Raw genomic sequence first — 18,972 nt, 5'->3', positions numbered from 1 at the left:
CTGTACAGAAATCATGCTAATGAGCAGGCAGCATCAAGATGCTGTGCTGCCTGCATTACATCGAACGAGCATGAGGTAATTGCGCATCGCGATCCCCGCGCCCGTTTTCGGGGGGGCTATCCAATTTAGCCCCCCGTGGGTTTGAAATGTGAGTTTGGCAATGTTTCTCATTCCACTTTGCATCGTGAAGGTGTACCTCCGGATTCAAGGGTAAGCATGAGATGTGTGAGAACTTGGCATGAGTAAAGAATGCATACAGAACAAGGAAGATTTTGCAGAATCCTTTAAGTGTGCCATCATCTTCTCCAATTGTTCCGAGGTCCTTCAGATAATGTACACAGAGTTGAACCCTCTTACCACCTGCTACCAGGAATGGTGTACTGGTGTCCTCTGTGGAGGGTGCCCTGAAGTGTCACTTAGGACAACTTTTCTCATACCTACCTCATGTAGCTGCATATTCTTTTACAGTCCATCAAACAGGGGTTTAGATGCTGTACCAATAGAATTTGTCATGTACCTCCTTTCATTTTACTTTTTATCTGTCACCTCTTCCCCAAGGCTGACACATATCTAAAGTTGATTTTGAAACCTGATAAAGGTTGAAATAAATATGCGGGCACTTACTTTTAAGTATGCACATCCCTTTAATTTGGACCTGCTTGCCAGAATTTCCTGTTGCCTTATATGGCTTGCTTTGTTCACAAGAGGGGCACTGGTAGTAGAATGTCATCCCTTTTATTTCTGGTTTTCACACTGAATGATCGTTTATATTGTTATCACTGGAAACTGGGAATGGTGTTTCGTTTATTTTGGAATTCAGATTTAGACTTGGCTTTAGAAGACTAGCTTAACATTCCCTAAATTTAGAGTGAGGCAACTTTATCCCCTCACTATCTGGGCTGGATTAAAACCTAGTTCCCGCAAGCAAAAGCAAACCACTGCACCATGCAATCATCAGGTCCTACTTTTTCTTTAAAGAAATTTGAATTATTTCAGCTTGATGTAATTATTTTGCTTAGCCTTTATATATTTGCAATACAGGAAGTGACATACAGAATGGCATTATGGGTTTTACGTGGGTCTCCCAGAGTAGCCTGGTGTTGGATGAAGACGCTGAAAATAGGAAGGTTCGGCTAACAGTTGAGAGGCAAAAGAACAGGTAAAACCTTCATTAATAGAAATATTTTTCATTTTTACATGTTAACTATACAGGGCATTGGTGAGACCACACCTGGAGTACTGCGTACAGTTTTGGTCTCCTTATTTAAGGAGGGGTATACTTGCATTGGAGGCAGTTCAGAGAAGGTTCACGAGGTTGATTCCTGAGATGAAGGGGTTGACTTATGAAGAAAGGTTGAGCAGGTTGGAGTTTAGAAGAATGAGAAGTGATCTTGTTGAAACATATAAGATACTGAGGGGGCTCGACAGGGTAGGTGCAGAGAAGATGTTTCCCCTCATGGGGGAATCTACAACTAGGGGGGGGGAATCTACAACTAGGGGGCATAGTTTCAGAATAAAGGGTCGCCCATTTAAAACTGAGATGAGGAGGAATTTCTTCTCTCAGAGGGTCGTAAATCTGTGGAATTCTCTGCCCCAGAGAGCTGTGGAGGCTGGGTCATTGCATATATTTAAGGTGGAGATAGACAGATTTTTGAACAATAAGGGAGTGATGGGTTATGGGGAGTGGGCAGGGAAATGGAGCTGAGCCCAAGATCAGATCAGCCATGATCTCATTAAATGGCGGAGCAGGCACGGAGGGGCCAAATGGCCTACTCCTGCTCCTATTTCTTATGCTCTTATGTAAAACAAAACAGCTCCATACTGGAATCAACAGAAAATTTATAAATATCTCTGGAATCACTAACTACTAGTGGGAACATAAAGGGTTGATTTTTAACCCCTGATGTGTTTCGGGTGGTTAGGGTGAGTACAAAATGCACTTGCCAGACTAGGTTTGAGGGCTGGGGTAAGTTTATCGCCCAGGCCTCATCTAAATGCTGCCGGTCAGTTGCCCAAAAAACAAAACTGGTGGAAAGCAGTAGCTGGCCTGCGGGCAGGAAAGGAAGTTCAGAGGGCCAGAGGCCACTGGATGGCACCAAAGGAAGGCTCACATGCAAACAGGGAAGTGACAGTGAGGATGGTCTCAGGAGGGAAGGGAGCGGGAGTCTGGAACTGCCTTGTGGGGCTCAGGAAAGCACTTACAGTACCTTGGAAGGCCTCTTCAGACTAGTTGCAGATCTGCTTCAGTCTGGTGGGAAAGCCACAGCAACTTTCCTCCTGAGGCCCAGTTAAAATGCAATTGGGGTCCTTTTTGATGTAATGGGACCCTCATTTGCATAAATTAATGCAGCCCCTACCTGCTTTAGGCAAAGGCCTTATCCGCCTGCTGCACTCTGCAGGTTACAATCGGCAATATTGGGAAAGGGCCAAATTACAAGCGGGTAAGTAACAGGTTTTTTTAGATGCCCAGCCACCCAGTTTCCGCCATACGCATAGGGTTAAAATTGACCCCTAAGTGATACTTTGGTGACTTTTCACTCTGAGCTCTTGAGATTGATTCATAAGCTTTAAGCTCCTCATTCTTGGAAAATAAAATCCAACGGGCGTCAGAAGAGTTGCAGTGTGTACAGGTCCTGGAATCTGTCATCTGATTGGTTCTTTGCTGATTTCTACAAAGCCCTTCTCCCAAACTCTTCTATTGGAACTCCAAATCAAGTGGGGCCAAATCATCCGCAATCATTTAATACATAGTAGCCTAGAAAGGTCATCGGCCTGAAACGTTAACTCTCTTTCACCACAGATGTTGCCTGACCTGCTGAGTATTTCCAGCATTTTCCATTTTTATATTAGAAATTACTGTTATCAATATTAGCCAAGAGCAATTAATGCATGTATGACCTCTCTCTATTTTAACAAAGATGTTAATTCATTTAAAATAAATGGTTGTTGTAAGGTCCGTGTGTAATTGAGACATGGACTGCAGAAGTTGGTTATAACAGGTGTTTACTGAATGGAGACAAAACTGGAACTACTATACAAAGTTACTACACAGGCTTATATACAGGGGTGGTCACTACTGGTACTGCAGTATACAGGGGCTGCAGAATATAGTTCCTTCTTCAAGGTACATACACTACAATTCCTCCCCTTTTAGCTAAACAGTACATAACATTCGATTAATAATTAAATAACATATTTACAATTACAGTTGCTATATACATTAGCTGAAGTTAATCAATTATAAATTCAGACTTTGAGGAGGCTTCCTGATTCTGTCCGGATAACGCCTCTTTGGGGTATCAGGTTCTTCTGGCAAAGTTGATTCGGGATCAACATCGTTGTTTGGTTCGTCTGCTTCCAATATCACCGATTCTGAGGCAGATGCAATTGGTACTTCGGTTTCATCACCAGGTGTATAGGATCGTGGTGTAGATTTGATGTTTTCCAGTGACTCTAGAATCTGGTCAGCATGGCGTCTTACAATGCTCTCTCCAACGTCCACGGTATACATTAGAGGTCCTTCCCGTGTGCAGATCGTTCCTGGCTGCCATTTCTCTGTGCGGTAGTCCCGGGCCAAAACTGGTTGACCTATCTTGAAACTCCTGGTTGGCCTTTCATTCATACTCTGAAACTGCCTGTTCTCCACATCTCTTCTGATGTTTGGCTTAACCAAATCCAAGCGGCATCTTAGTCTTCGATTGAAGAACATTATGGCTGGAGTTTGGTTGGTAATCGCATGTGTCGCATTCCGGTAGGCAAACAAGAAGTTATCCACCTTGTGTTGTAGGGGTATATCTTCATTACACATTGCCTTGATAGCCTTCTTGAATGTTTGAACGAACCTCTCAGCCAATCCATTGGTGGCTGGATGATATGGGGCGGATGTGTAATGCTTAACACCATTGTTCTTTAAGAACCTCCGGAACTCTTCAGACACAAACTGTGGTCCATTGTTGGAGCAAATCTGTTCAGGCAGCCCATTTCTGGTGAATATGGTTCGTAAGACTGTGATAGTTTTTTCTGTGGTGGTTGAGGACATTTTTATTACCTCTGGCCACTTTGAATGTGCATCCACCGCAATTAAAAACATCGAGTCCATAAATGGACCAGCAAAATCAATGTGTACCCTTTGCCATGGAGATGAGGGCCACTCCCATGGATGTAGAGGGGCTTGTGGTGGGGCGTTTTGGACCTTCTGGCATCCTGTACAGCTCTTGGTCATCTCTTCAATTCCTCTATCGATTTCCGGCCACCACACAAACGCTCTGGCTAAGTTCTTCATTTTTACCCCTCCCAGATGACCCTCATGAAGCTCATGGAGCACTCTATCCTTCAATTTGGGTGGAATTACTACTCTGGATCCACACATCAAGGTTTCTCGGCACACTGACAGCTGTTCTCTTCTCGGCGAGAATGCTGGCAACAGTGGTTCGCCATGTGCTGGCCATCCCTTCACCGTTAAATCATAGACCCTGGAGAGTGTCGGGTCATTTCGTGTTTCCTTTTCTATGTTTGCATTCGTCACAGGTAGACATTCGACTATGGTCGAGTGGAATATCTCCACAGGATCCACTGCAGGTGTTTCTTCCACCGTCGGCAACGGTAGGCGCGACAATCCATCAGCATTCCCATGCTGTTTAGTTCCTTTGTACTCGATGTCATATTGGTGTGCCCCTAGGAAAAGGGACCACCTCTGTAGCCGTTGTGCTGTCATTATCGGGACGCCCTTCTTGGGGTTGAAAATGGAGACAAGAGGTTGATGATCAGTTAGTAGAGTAAATTTCTGTCCGTGCAGGTAGTGATTGAACTTCTTCACCCCCCACACCAGGCTGAGGGCCTCTCTGTCAACCTGGGCGTAGTTACGCTCGGCTGCAGTTAACGAGCGTGATGCAAAAGCTATCGGCCTCTCTGAACCATCAAGGGATTTATGTGACAGTACCGCTCCAACGCCGTAGGGAGACGCATCACACGCCAGTCTTATCGGTAGTGATGGGTTGTAGTGAGCCAATACTTCTCTTGAAGTGACCAGGCCTTGACACTTCTGAAAGGCCCGCTTACATTCATCGCTCCATTTCCATGCTACTCCAGTTTGTAGCAGGGTGTTCAGTGGGTGCAGAATTGTGGACAAATTCGGCAAAAACTTATGGTAGTAATTCACCAATCCGAGGAATGACCTCAGTTGTGACACATTTCAGGCGCTGGAGCCTTAACTACCGCTTCAATTTTGTCAGGGGACTTATGTAACCCCGCTTCATCAATCACGTGGCCACAATACGATATTTGTTTCTTAAAAAACTCGCGCTTGGGACGATTGGCTCGTAGCCCATGTTCTCTTAGTCTAGTGAGCACCTGCTCTAGGTTGGCAAGGTGTTCACTGTCATTTTCACCTGTCACTAGGATGTCGTCCAAGTAACACTGAGCCCCCGGAATCCCTTGCAGAACTTGTTCCATCGCTCTTTGCCATATACCGGAGCTGATGCTACTCCGAATACCAGTCGATTATACTGGTAAAGACCTTTGTGAGTGTTTATCGTGAGATATTTCCTAGAGGATTCTTCAACCTCCAACTGCAAATATGCTTGCGCTAGGTCAATCTCTGCAAAACGTTTCCCTCCAGATAGTGAGGCGAAATTATCTTCTATCCTCGGAAGAGGATGCTGTACTGTGTGAAGGACTGGGTTCACAGTCACTTTGAAGTCCCCACAGATGCGAACCTTCCTTGGCTCCTCAGACTTATTGTTTAACGTTTTCTTCATGACAGGAACGATGGGTGTCGCCCACTCGCTCCAGTCTACCTTAGATAACACGCCTGCATTCTCCAGATTCTCCAGCTCTGCCTCGACGGCTGGGCGAATTGCATACGATACCGGTCTTGCTTTGAAAAACTTGGGAATTGCATTCTCTTCTATTTTTATCAAGGCGGTTACGCCTTTAAGAGTTCCCAGTCCTTGTTGAAATACCTCTTTAGTGTTAGCTAAGATTTTTGACAATCGTCCAGGTGTGACGTCGTCATCCTTTTTACCAGCCACAGTCAGTGCCTGAATGGAGTGCCAGTCTAAACTTATCTTTCTGATCCATTCACGTCCGAATAACGGTGGTCCACCATCTTGCAGTATGTACAGATACAATTTCTGTATTTCCTTGCCGTTGTATTCGACAGGCACCCTTATTGTCCCTCTGGGGTATACTTTCTGCCCCGTATATGTCTTCAAGACAATCAATGTGTCTTTCAAGGATATGTGTGAGCATAGCCGCTCGTAGTCTCGTCGATTCATGACGGTCAGGGCTGATCCTGTATCCAATTCCATTTTGACTTGGGACCCTGCTATCGTGAGGGTGACCCAAATGGTTCGGTGATCCTCTTTTGCGATTACGTTGTGTAGTTTGAGACAGCTTAGTCTCTTGTTCCCGGATTCACTATCGCTCTTCTGGTCTTCGGAACTACTGTCCGTCATCTTTTGTACTTTCCTGTACTGTTCCTTAGTAGTCTTTTTGTTGTCGTTAGTCTTCTTCCCGGACCTGCAAACTCGTGCAATCTGTCCCATCTTTCCGCATTGCCTGCATGTTTTGTCCTTGGACCAGCAGTCCTTCTGGTCATGGGTTGTTCTGCCGCAGCGATAACATTTTTCAAATCCCCGTGTCATTTCATGGGTGCCGTATTCCTGTGGCTTTTGCTGTATTTCCGCAGCTCCCCTTGCTGCTGTTTCGTACGATACTGCCACGCTGAAAGCCTTATCTAGCATCAGCTCTTTCTCTGAGAGTAACCTCTTCTGGGTTCCTTCACTCAGGAGTCCACAGAGAAATTTGTCCCGTAGGGTATCTGCCAGTCCTGCTCCGAACTGGCAGTGCTTTGATAGCTTGCGTAGTTCCGTAAGGTAATCAGCATTGCTCTCATCTTTATGCTGATTTCTCTTGTGGAATTTAAATCTTTCTGCTATCAGCAGCGGTGTAGGATTTAGGTGTTCCTGTAGGATATCAACAATTTCATTAAAACTCTTCGCCATCGGTTTGACTGGAGTGATCAGGTTCCGCAATAGGCCGTACGTTCTTGCGCCCATTAAGTTTAGTAGTACCGATGCCTTTTTCTCATCGGCTACTTCATTTGCCTTGCAATATACTTCGACTCTTTCCACATACGTGGCCGAGTCTTCTATTGCATTATCGAAGGCAGTGATATTGCCAGTCTTCGGCATCTTGGAGATCTAAGATGGTGCCTCCCGCGCTTTGCCTTCTTCCCCGATTGAACAAAATGGCGCCTCCCGCGCTTTGCCTTCTTCCCCGCTGGATTAAGATGGCGCCTCCTGCGCTTTCTGCCTTTTTCGCTGCTGCCAGCGCTGTTGCTGGCGTTTTTATGCCTTGATGGCGACGCCCTATGGTCTTCGCGCGCTTCCCCCCGCGCTGCTGCCAACGCCGCTCTCCGCGGTCCCCGTGGCAAACTGCAGGTCCTTGCGGCTTTCTGCGCTTCTAACTTCTTTTTCTTTTATTTTAATTACTGTTCCCGTCGTCAGAGCAGACCCTATGGGACACTTCCCTCCCTCTTCTCGGGTCTGTACGCTGCCCGGCTTCGTAGCACTGGCCGCGCCCTGTGTGCTCCACCCTCTCTCTCTCTCTCCTCTTCCCGACAACGCTGTTCGGCCCCGTTGAAAAGCCACCCGATCGAGCTCTAGCCCGCCGCAGCCCAGGAAGGATCAGTGTACTACCTGCCACCAGCCCGATTAGCTGGAACACCATAGACTGGATAACCAAGCCCAGCTCTCAACAGCCTCTCCTGCAAATCTTCGAATTCGATGAATCAGAGTGCGGTTGCTCACGGTCAACGCCCGTTTCTTCTGTTTGTTTTTTTTTCTTTTTGGATTTCTTCCTTCTGGCTTCGACCTCTAATAAATTCGTTTCAGGGATGGATCCCCGTGAGGTGGTGCAGAACTGTAGGTAAGTTCGGATCTGTTCGTCGCCAATGTAAGGTCTGTGTAATTGAGACACGGACTGCAGAAGTTGGTTATAACAGGTGTTTACTGAACGGAGACAAAACTGGAACTACTATACAAAGTTACTACACAGGCTTATATACAGGGGTGGTCACTACTGGTACTGCAGTATACAGGGGCTGCAGAATATAGTTCCTTCTTCAAGGTACATACACTACAGTTGTGCATAAGGAATGCCTTTTGAATACTTCAAGTGTTGATCTGCTAATATCACAAGCAGTTATTTCTGGCCTATGAAACGCAGGGGTCTTATTTCATCCTTGTCCTACAGATTGTTCTATAGAAACATAGAAAACATAGAAGATAGGAGCAGGAGTAGGCCATTCGGCCCCTCGAGCCTGCTCCGCCATTCAATGAGATCATGGCTGATCATCCAAATTCAGTACCTCGTTCCTGCCTTCTCTCCATATCCCTTGATCCCTTTAGCCTTAAGGAATATATCCAACTCCTTCTTGAATATATTTAATGAATTGGCCTCTACTGCCTTCTGTGATAGAGAATTCCACAGGTTCACCACTCTCTGGGTGAAGAAATTCCTCCTCATCTCTGTCCTAAATGGCTTACCCCTTATCCTTAGACTATGAACCCTGGTTCTGGACTCCCCGACCATCGGGAACATCCTTCCTGCATCTAGTCTGTCTAGATTTTATAAGTTTCAATGAGATCCCCTCTCATTCTTCTAAACTCCAGCGAGTATAAGCCCAATTGACCCAATCTCTCCTCATACGTCATTCCTGCCATCCCAGGTATCAGCCTGGTGAATCTTCGCTGAACTCCTTCCATGGCAAGAACATCCTTCCTCAGATAAGGCGACCAAAACTGCACACAATACTCAAGATGTGGTCTCACCAAGGCCCTGTACAACTGCAGCAAGATATCCTTGTTCCTGTACTTAAAGCCTCTCACTACGAAGGCCAACATTCCATTTGCCTTCTTAACCACTTACTGCACCTGCATGCTTACCTTCAGCGACTGGTGCACAAGGACACCCAGGTCTCATTGCACTTCCCCTTCTCCCAATCTATTGCCATTCAGATAATAATCTGCCTTCCTGTTTTTGACACCAAAGTGGATAACCTCGCATTTATCCATGTTATATTGCATCTGCCATGCTTCTGCCCAATCACCCAACCTGTGCAAATCATACTGGAGTTTCTCGACATCCTCCTCACAGCACGCACGCCCACCCAGCTTTGTGTCATCTATAGATTTATCTCTCCTCCGTAGCCTTTGTCGAAGTATCAGCTGAACTGATAACCTATAGGCAATACCCAATGTGACATAAGGTAGTTCACCCAGACATAACTGGGTTCATATAGGGAAGTCCTTGAGAATTAACATGAGATCAGACAACTATTTTCTATGTGCATCACGGTACAGCACAAGTAAATATGTCCTGGTAATCTGAGCACAAAAAAGGTTGGTAAAGGGGGAGCTTCACTGGAATTAAAATCAGGCAGGTTCTATAAGGAGCGTGCGATCTGCCTCACCAGATCTCCGCTCACGTGGTGAAGATGAAAATCTACCTGATTTTCCTACCTGAGCCTTAGTCACTTCCATATTAACAGGAAAACTAAGAGATCTGGGAGTATGATTTTTAAATGATATTCCAATGTTAAGGAACTCCAGATATTTTGGGCAGGATTTTCATTGGACTGTGGAGGCGGGATTGGAGGCGTGTGGGGGGTTAAAATCGCGAAATCGGGAGGCACGAACCCATCCCGCCCCCAACCCGCCTCCATGCCAATTTCAAAGGAGGCGGGTACCCGACCCGCACTGGGACCCGCCTCCCCGAGGCGGGAAGGGGATTAGTGCCAATTAACTGCCTGTTAACAGGTAGTTAACAGGCAGTTTTTAGCCTAATCCCTATTTTTAATGTTGAAGTGTGGGATTCCCGACGGCTCCAAACCACGCCAAGTTAGAGGAGGCGGACTGTCGGGATGAAGGGCTTGGAGGGGTTGAGATGTCTGGTGTTCAGGTGAGTGATGGGTGCATGAGTGCAAACGTAAGTGTGTTTGGTGTATGTAAAGTGTTTAAAGAAGTTTTACATGCCTTTACTTACCTTTACAGCCTTCCTTCCCTCAGGTCTCAGGAGCCCCTCATCTCACTGGCACAGAAAGCAGAATGGCTGCGAGCTGTCAAAAATTGCAGCATTCAGCTTTCTGTTCCGGGGAGATCTCTAAATCAGCCTGAGAGGAAGGAATTAACTTAGAGTACAGATTGTCAGTGTTTGACAGCTTCAGCAGCTGTGAAATGCTGATATTTCATCTGTCAAAAGGTCTTGACAGATGAAATATCAATCTGTGACGTCACCTGTTACCGGGTGGCCCTTAATTGGCCTGCTGAGCCTGCTGGGTGGGCTCAACAAGGTCAATCAAGTCAAAATCGCGTGGGTTGGCTAGAACTCGATGGAGGCGGAACTACAACCCCGAAAGTTGTAGTCCCACCTCCTACCCGACTCCTCAATGAAAATCCAGCCCTGACCTTTAATTTACATTTACAGATCTTTTGAGGATGTGAAGATTTCTTGGCGTGTGACATTTAATAAAACAGATGTTGTACTGCAAAGAGATGGGATAAATCTGGTCAATGAACTGATGGCTGTATCGGGAGTTACCCTCTGTGTCACTGGAGAGACTGAATGTATTATCACCATTGAAATCAAACCAGACAAGGTCAGTAAACAGAAAGACAGTGCTAGTTATATAACTGGTTGTGATGTAAGGATACTGTTTATGGGAATTCTTCTCTTTACGGGGTAGATTTTGACCTTTGGACTGATGCAGTGAGCTAGTCGGCCGTCCATTCCGCTGGTGAAGTGGCCCTTGTGATTTTAAGGCTCAGACCTCTTTTAAATTCGCCAGGTGAGCTGCAGGATACCAAATAGGTGTCCCGATGCAGCTCACCAGATTGCACACTGGAAATCAGGCTAGCAGCAGCAGCCCAAATTATTTTTCTGGGCCTCGGAGGTGCACCCATGCCCCTCTGGGGCCCACAAAAATAATTCAAGACTTACCTTTAGGGGGCCTCTTCTCTTCATTCACCCATGGAACTGATTGAAACTTGAACTGCGCAGGTCCTGACCAGTTCCTACCAAAAATGGCAATCGGGGCCCTATTTATGTCATCAGACCCCTATTTCCATATGAAAAGGGGCCTATTGCTTGAAACGGGGGCACTTTGGACACCCGGTAGTAACGCCCCTTGTAAAATGGGGCAGGCTGCACCATTGATATTATCAGGGCGATAAGGCTACCAACCTCATTTTGAGGCCGTTAACACCAGGCGAGGGCATTCAAAATCGACCCCCTGGTTTGAATGGAACTAAAACATACTGATCAACTGAATGACAGACCAGAAGCATCTGTGTATTCAGCAGGTACACTCACATTTTAATATGATTAGCTCTTCAGTGCAACTTATTTACAACTGATTCGGGGAAAAATTTTTGTTGCCTGCGCCAGACGTTAGCGCCAGGAGATGGCGCTGAAATGCCGTTGAAAGCTGTAATGACTGTTGATGCCGGTTTCAGCACCACATGCCATATCAGTGGTGTCGGTAGTGCTGCTGGTAAACCCTAGCGCCAGGGAGCTCGCCATCATGGAGATCGTGACATTAGTGAGTGTGCAACATTCACTGGATGCTTGATCTCCAACATTGGATTTAGCCACTTACTTTAGCAGCGCAGAACAATGACAGGGAGAGCTGGTGTCTACAAGCAGGAAGCAGGCTGTAGCAGTGTTATTTAAAGGCACCATCCCTAAACAGCTGTACCTGACAGGTTTTTGTAGTTTCAGTGCCTGTTTGCTACTTCCTGCAACTGAAACAGCTCTCTTTAGTTATTTCAAGATTTTTTGGTGACAGGTTGTGTTTATTCAAGTGCAGAAGTCACTCATTTGTTAAAGGCTTCTGCTCTCAACACTTCCTCACAGTCATGGGGGCTGCGGGATTGCGGCATTACCTCAGGAGGTTGATGAGGCAGAGGAGAACAAGGAGGAGGAGGAGGAACAGGAGGGAGGGCAGAGGCAGTGAGACAATCGGATACGGTAGCATAGTGGTAATGTCACTGGACTAGTAATCCAGAGGCCTGGACTAATGATCTAGAGACATGAGTTCAAATCCCACCACGGCAGCTGGGGAATTTTAATTCAGTTAATAAATAAATCTGGAATAAAAAGCTAGTATCACTAATGGTGATCATGAAACTGCTGGATTGTTGTAAAAACCCATCTGGTTCACTAATGTCCTTTAGGGAAGGAAATCTGCCGTCCTTACTCAGTCTGGCCTATATGTGACTCCAGACCCACAGCAATGTGGTTGACTCTTAACTGCCCTTTGAAATGGCCTAGCAAGTCGCTCAGTTGTATAAGGCGGCTCACCACCACCTTCTCTAGAGTAATTAGGGATGGGCTGCGAACGAATAAATAAAAAAATAAAAATAAAAAACAAAATCGGCCTTCTGGACGGGCTGTCCATTACCGGCTCATCAGAATCTAACTCGCATGAATGAAACCCCAGACCCCCGTAGCTCACCACATCATACAATCCCTTTCTCATGGCGTATCACAGCATCCTCCTGGGCGCAAAGGTGAAATGAGAGAGACCACAAAATATTCCAAACTCTATTAGTAAATGTATCTATAAACATATCACACATATCACATGAATTCTAATAACTAATGACCCTTCTGCCTGCCATAGTTGAATAACTGTCATTGTGTGTGAGATGTGGGTGTGAGTGTTGCTAGGTACAGATTGTTGGTGGGTGAGTGCTGGGGGTGTGGTACATTGAGCAGTGTGTGAAGCTTGTGGTACAGATGGTGGTATGTAGCATTTGTTGAAGCCTTCACTCACCTTAACCACCCGTGTACGCTTGTTAAACTTCCTCCTGCACTGGGTGTGGGACCTGGGGACCACAGTGCTGCCTGTGGCATGGTGTGCCACCTCCCTCCACATAGTCCGGCAGACTTGTGGCGAGGGCCTCCTGCCAGTTGGTACAAGACCGCCCACCTTCTCTCCACCGCTAAAACCAATGGCCTCCAAAGCTTCCACGGAAACCCCCCCGACTCTCTCCCTGGGGCAGTGATCTGCCATCAGCATTTGTAAATAAGTGCTCTTTCTCTTTAACCTTCTTCTTATGGTTGTTGAGACAGCTGTACACCCAACAATGCTGAAAATGAGGTGCTGCAGCATCAGTGGACCTCCCTTTTAAGCAGTGAAAAAAGCCTGTGCGTTTAGACTACACCTGATATTGGTCCATCATTTCAGTGTAACACCAGTGAGCTTGGGTTTTTAGACTAGCTTTATGACTCAATCACTTTAATGAGGAGTGAGGACGAATTTTGTGTGCAGTCTAGACAATTTTCACCTGGTGCTAATTCACCATTTTTAGTCTAAACACTGCCCATTCCTTGTCTATAACGAATTTCTAGTCCTCTATTTAGGATGATCAAAAAGCCTAAAACTACATAATCAGAGAACCTCTAACTGCAAACTCAGACACATAATAAAAATAGGGTCAATTTTCCTGCCCCCTACCCCCATGCCTGGGTAGGTGGAGTGCGCACAAAGTACCTTCAATGACATGAACATGCCTGTCTTTTCAGGTTTAAGCCAGTATCCCATCTCCAACATAATGCTGACACAGGCCTGTCCCCTTGTGCTTGGAAACGGGTGTGCCTAATTTTAAGAGTGCAACCCAGTGGCAGAAGGGTCGATCACCAGAGGACACAGATTTAAGGTGATTGGCAAAAGAACCAGAGGCAAATGAGGAAATCTTTTTTTCCACAGCCAGTTGTTGTGATCTGGAATGTACTGCCTGAAAGGGTGGTAGAAGCAGATTCAATAGTATCTTTCAAAAGGGAATTGGATAAATGCTTGAAGGGAAAAAATTTGCAGGGCTATGATGAAAGAGTGGGGGAATGAGACTAATTGGGTAGCTCTACCAAAGAACCACGATGGGCCAAATGGTCTCCTTCTGTGTTGTATCATTCTATGAACCCCATAACAGCATACTCACAGCCCAAACCAGTGGAAAAACGGGGCTGGGAGGCATGTTCCCATTGAGATTTTTTTTGGCCCTTTAATGAGCTCATGTCATGGAGCATCACTAATCTTCTGCTTGGCCAATGCTCTCTGGTAGAAAAAAACTTTGGTAGCGTGTCTACAAGTTTTTGTATGCCAGGTACTCTTCCCCTGAAAGTTCTGCTTCCCCCACCCCCGCCATGCCCTGCGCATGCCCAGCCATTGGCCCACAGGAGTGTTATGTGAGGCCTTATGTATCCGAAGTTGCATTACCTGAAAAAGGTGTATGCCATTGCCAAAATGAATGATAATGTTAACACATTCATAACTTTGGAAGAAAAATAAAATAAGGATATCAAAGATTAAAAACATTTTAAGTTAATTTATTAGTATCTACTTGCACTTTTAAACCCACAATACTCAAAAGGGGAATCATAAAATCTTGTGCAGTGGTAGAAACAAACAGATAACACAATGACAAATAATGTACAGGGGTAATATGAAGTTTATTTACATTAAATATCCAGTACTTTCATTACTTAATACATCTTTACTGATGAATATATTATTGATATGTTGTCCATAAAAACTATCAATTGTAATTTGGATTTGTACATTGTCTAGGAAGTGAAGCATGGGACTATGCATTATGCATGTTTTCTGCTGTACTGGAATTAAAATTTACTTTACCCATGACATTTTAAAACTACGTACATTTCTGTGATAAAGTTGAATTTCACTTTTAGACTGCCATTATGTTTCAACATGTTACTTAAGTAATGACCACACTGTGATGTGAAAAGTATGGACAATGTTTCTTACATACTTACTGTTCTTTGCTCCTCTATAGATCCCAGAATTTGAAACCTGGTTTCTTGTGGAAATCTATGAAGTGGGTGCAGGGGCCACAATAAATAGCAGTACTCGATTCTTGAACATTACGATTCTGGAGAGTGATAAGCTACACGAGTTGATCTTTTTCGCTGTGGGATCTCGGCTTCCTGTCATTCATCAGAAGGCAACATTTGTAAGCCTGCAGGTTGTCAGGGAGGCTGATACAAGTACAATTGTCAGTGTTAGCTACCATACACAGGTGAGAATAACTAGGAAAAAGATTTATTTAAATCTAATCCAATCATTTATTTTGTGATGACCTGTGATTTTTGTCAGATGTAAAGTACAGTTAAAAGCTGAAGTCTCAGAAAGCCTTGAGTGTATAATTATTTCATCATCATACTGTATATAATGCAGGTACAGCAAGCAATTAGGAAGGCAAATGGCATGTTGGCCTTTATTGCAAGGGGGTTGGAGTATAAGAGTAAGGAAGTCTTGCTACAATTGTACAGGGCCTTGGTGAGACCACTCCTGGAGTACTGTGCACAGTTTGGCCTCATCTGAGAAAGGACATACTTACCTTGAAGGTGGTGCAATGAAGGTTCACTAGATTGATTCCTGGGATGAGAGGGTTGTCCTATGATGAGAGATTGAGTAGAATGGGCCTATACTCTGGAGTTTAGAAGAATGCGAGGTGATCTTATTGAAACATATAAGATTCTGAGCAGGCTTGACAGGGTAGATGCTGAGAGGTTTCACCTGGCTGGAGAGCCTAGAACTAGGAGGCATAGTCTCAGGATAAGGGGTTGGCAATTTAAGACTGAGATGAGGAGGAATTTCTTCACTCAGCGGGTGGTGAATCTTTGGAATTCTTTATACCAGAGGGCTGTGGATGCTCAGTCGCTGAGTATATTCAGGGCTGAAATAAATAGATTTTTGGACTCTAGGAGAATCAAGGGATATGGGGATTTGGCAGGAAAGTGGAGTTGAGGTTGAAGATCAGCCATGATCTTATTGAATGGCGGAGCAGGCTCGAGGGGTTGTATGGCCTACCCCTGCTTGTATTTCTTATGTTCTTATAAGTTTCTATGTAGAATTAATATAATTGAATCTGTTGCAACATTGAAGTTAATGCACAGTCACTTATTTGAATGATCAACTTATTTGAATAAGAGTATTTCCTGAAATGTTTGGATAAACAGCATCAAACTGTAAATAAGTATGAACCAGTTATTGAATGATGTAATTAATTCTTGGATTCATGTGGATAAGGTTTTTTAAGCACCGTTTTAAGCTCTCTCAAAGGTTGTGTCAAGCCAGCCATGAGCCATTACACTCCTTGTAATCAGGTGGTTTGTGTCTCCGGTTGCATCATCCAGGGATAACAATTATCCAATTTACAGTAACACTAAATGCTGTAATTTGAGTAGTATTCCCACTCTGTTTTGTGCCAATCTTCAGTTTCTGAGAAAGACAATGATAGGCGCAAAAAATTTCAGGAAGCATTTTGAATGATTTGTGAGAACCTGGTGGTGAGATTACACAAGAGTGACAAGATTACATTGCAAAGCCCATTATACATGTGGACAGAGGAATTTTTAATTGAAAACATTTGTGACAAATACTTGACAGCAAGAAATCAGGTTACACAGACAAAAAGTGTGCAGAGATATACGATAGATATGTATATATATGAAGGAGAGAGATCCATATATAGATATATATGTGTGTGCATTCAACACTGTCTCATTTCTTCCCGTCTTTCTCCCTTTCACTCTTTCCCCAATCTCTGTTGCATATTTCTCGCTAATTGCCTCCCTGGAAAATTTGTGGATTAGGATGAACCTTGTTTATCTGGTAAAATTAAACTATGGCTAACGTAATTTGTTGTGTGATATGAAACCAATCTCTTCTCTGTAGTGAGAATAATTTCTGTACATTTCTCATGTGTATAGCAATAATGCAAACCTGAATGCATCACTTTTTATGGTATGTGTTTAGGAGGGCATAAAAGATAAGCAAAAAAGTGCCTTTTGTACACTTGTGAAAAAGATGACTTATAAATGGTACATTAAGGTCTTGTGACAAGAGGGGGTAAATTTGTATCTTTACCAGCAAAGTGGAATGCCTGTTTGTTTCAGGCAGGCTATATAATGGGTAACTGATCCACTACACCACATTATCGCTCAGGCGGTGAAGATGAAAATTTACCTCAAGCTTTTTAATGGTAGATATATTTGTCAGAGAGATACTTGTGAAGATATCAGCACTAAAGACAGTAACTAAAAGTGACAGGTTGCAACTGAATAGCCATTATTGAAGCCCTCTTCCTCCTGTTCAGAAGATTGTCAGCTGATACTGAAAATTCCACAAGATTCATTTATCTACAATATTTGCTTTGACAGCACCTGCAGTTTATAGGTTGCATGATTTGATTAATAAGTATGCTTACTTTGTATACTATGAGTACCTGCTGCACCTATTGTTAGTAAATAATACTGCCACTGCAGAAAATACCTTTAGACTGAAGACTATCTGCCAAATTTAGTAGAGATGAAAAGAAAAAGCATGAAGATCCTGGGTATAGGAAAAGTGAAAATCACACTTGAACTACTTCTCTTCAGTTTGTTCCTGGACCACCTCCCTCTCCCCCCTTAGATCCTCTGATCTGAGGACATTCCCACCATAAGCTCCAGTGCCAACTTTTTTAGGACATGAAGGCTGAGAGCACTCCCTCCAGCCTCATTTCCCTAACAGCGCTCGATGTGCACCCATTGAGAAAAGCCCTGGAAATGCTGGGCTGTGTAGTGGTAACGTAGCAGCTCTCCACCTCGTTTTTCTCTCTATAGCATCTGGGATCTGAGCATTCCCCAGGCACTACAAAGAGGACAATTAGTCCTCCACATTGAGCAGTATCTTTACCTATTGAGGGATCCAGGGAGCCTGTCTTTTTTTATTGTAAATGTCACTCCGGACACTTTGAAAATTGTGACAGCCTTGGGATTAGTCTGTTTCACAAAGGAAATGGAAAGGTGAAAAAAAACTACTAAATAGGGAGAGCAAAATGTTTGAAAATAATAATAAAAAGTGTAAAATGCAACATTTAATAGCAATCCCTCTATACAGGAAACTCTCGTTTAAACGGCACCTAATTATCCGGAATTCTCTAATAACCAGCAAAATTCAGGAGTAGGTTTTGAGGCTTCCGTATACTGTATAATTGCGGCTGTGTAACCGGGGATTTTGTACCTTTTGCCGTGTAACCATGGTTCCTGCACCTCTGGTTGTGTAACCGGGCCCCCTGTACCTGTGTTACGGGGCTCCAGCACTTCTGGCTGTGCTAAGGCGCTCCAGCACTTCTGGTTGTGTTACGGCGCTCCAGCAATTCTGGCTGTGCTATGGGGCTCCAGCACTTCTGGTTGTGTTACAGGGCTCCAGCACTTCTGGCTGTGCTATGGGGCTCCAGCACTTCTGGCTGTGCTATGGGGCTCCAGCACTTCTGGCTGTGCTAAGGGGCTCCAGCACTTCTGGTTGTGTTACGGCGCTCCAGCAATTCTGTCTGTGCTATGGGGCTCCAGCACTTCTGGCTGTGCTATGGGGCTCCAGCACTTCTGGCTGTGCTATGGGGCTCCAGCACTTCTGGCTGTGCTATGGGGCTCCAGCACTTCTGGTTGTGTTACGGCGCTCCAGCACTTCTGGCTGTGCTATGGGGCTCCAGCACTTCTGGCTGTGCTATGGGGCTCCAGCACTTCTGGCTGTGCTATGGGGCTCCAGCACTTCTGGCTGTGTTACGGGGCTCCAGCACTTCTGGCTGTGTTACGGGGCTCCAGCACTTCTGGCTGTGTTACGGGGCTCCAGCACTTCTGGCTGTGCTAAGGGGCTCCAGCACTTCTGGTTGTGTTACGGCGCTCCAGCACTTCTGGCTGTGCTAAGGGGCTCCAGCACTTCTGGTTGTGTTACGGGGCTCCAGCACTTCTGGCTGTGCTAAGGGGCTCCAGCACTTCTGGTTGTGTTACGGGGCTCCAGCACTTCTGGCTGTGCTAAGGGGCTCCAGCACTTCTGGCTGTGCTATGGGGCTCCAGCACTTCTGGCTGTGCTATGGGGCTCCAGCACTTCTGGCTGTGTTACGG

At 45.0% G+C, this 18,972-nt stretch overlaps 1 protein-coding gene across 6 annotated transcripts in view; it reads left to right on the top strand.

The window, feature by feature from the left end:
* Positions 1 to 18,972, top strand: part of adgrv1 (adhesion G protein-coupled receptor V1) — a 986,427-nt gene that overhangs the window by 524,358 nt on the left and 443,097 nt on the right. For 5 of the 6 annotated variants that reach the window (XM_085989059.1, XM_085989068.1, XM_085989050.1 and 2 more), the window contains 3 exons: positions 1,042 to 1,159; positions 10,489 to 10,660; positions 14,859 to 15,101. In XM_085989059.1, the coding sequence (XP_085845185.1) occupies positions 1,042 to 1,159; positions 10,489 to 10,660; positions 14,859 to 15,101 (533 nt within the window). Of the gene's footprint in view, positions 1 to 1,041; positions 1,160 to 10,488; positions 10,661 to 14,858; positions 15,102 to 18,972 lie in introns of those variants that run through there. The other variant, XR_015078534.1, reaches the window with a different exon arrangement.

This window comes from Somniosus microcephalus, chromosome 1 (assembly GCF_052327205.1).
Source record: "Somniosus microcephalus isolate GS21.2 chromosome 1, FLI_Smic_1.0, whole genome shotgun sequence".
Lineage (NCBI taxonomy): Eukaryota > Metazoa > Chordata > Chondrichthyes > Squaliformes > Somniosidae > Somniosus > Somniosus microcephalus.
Note: the sequence above shows the minus strand (reverse complement) of the source record. Positions and strands in the feature narration are given on the sequence as shown.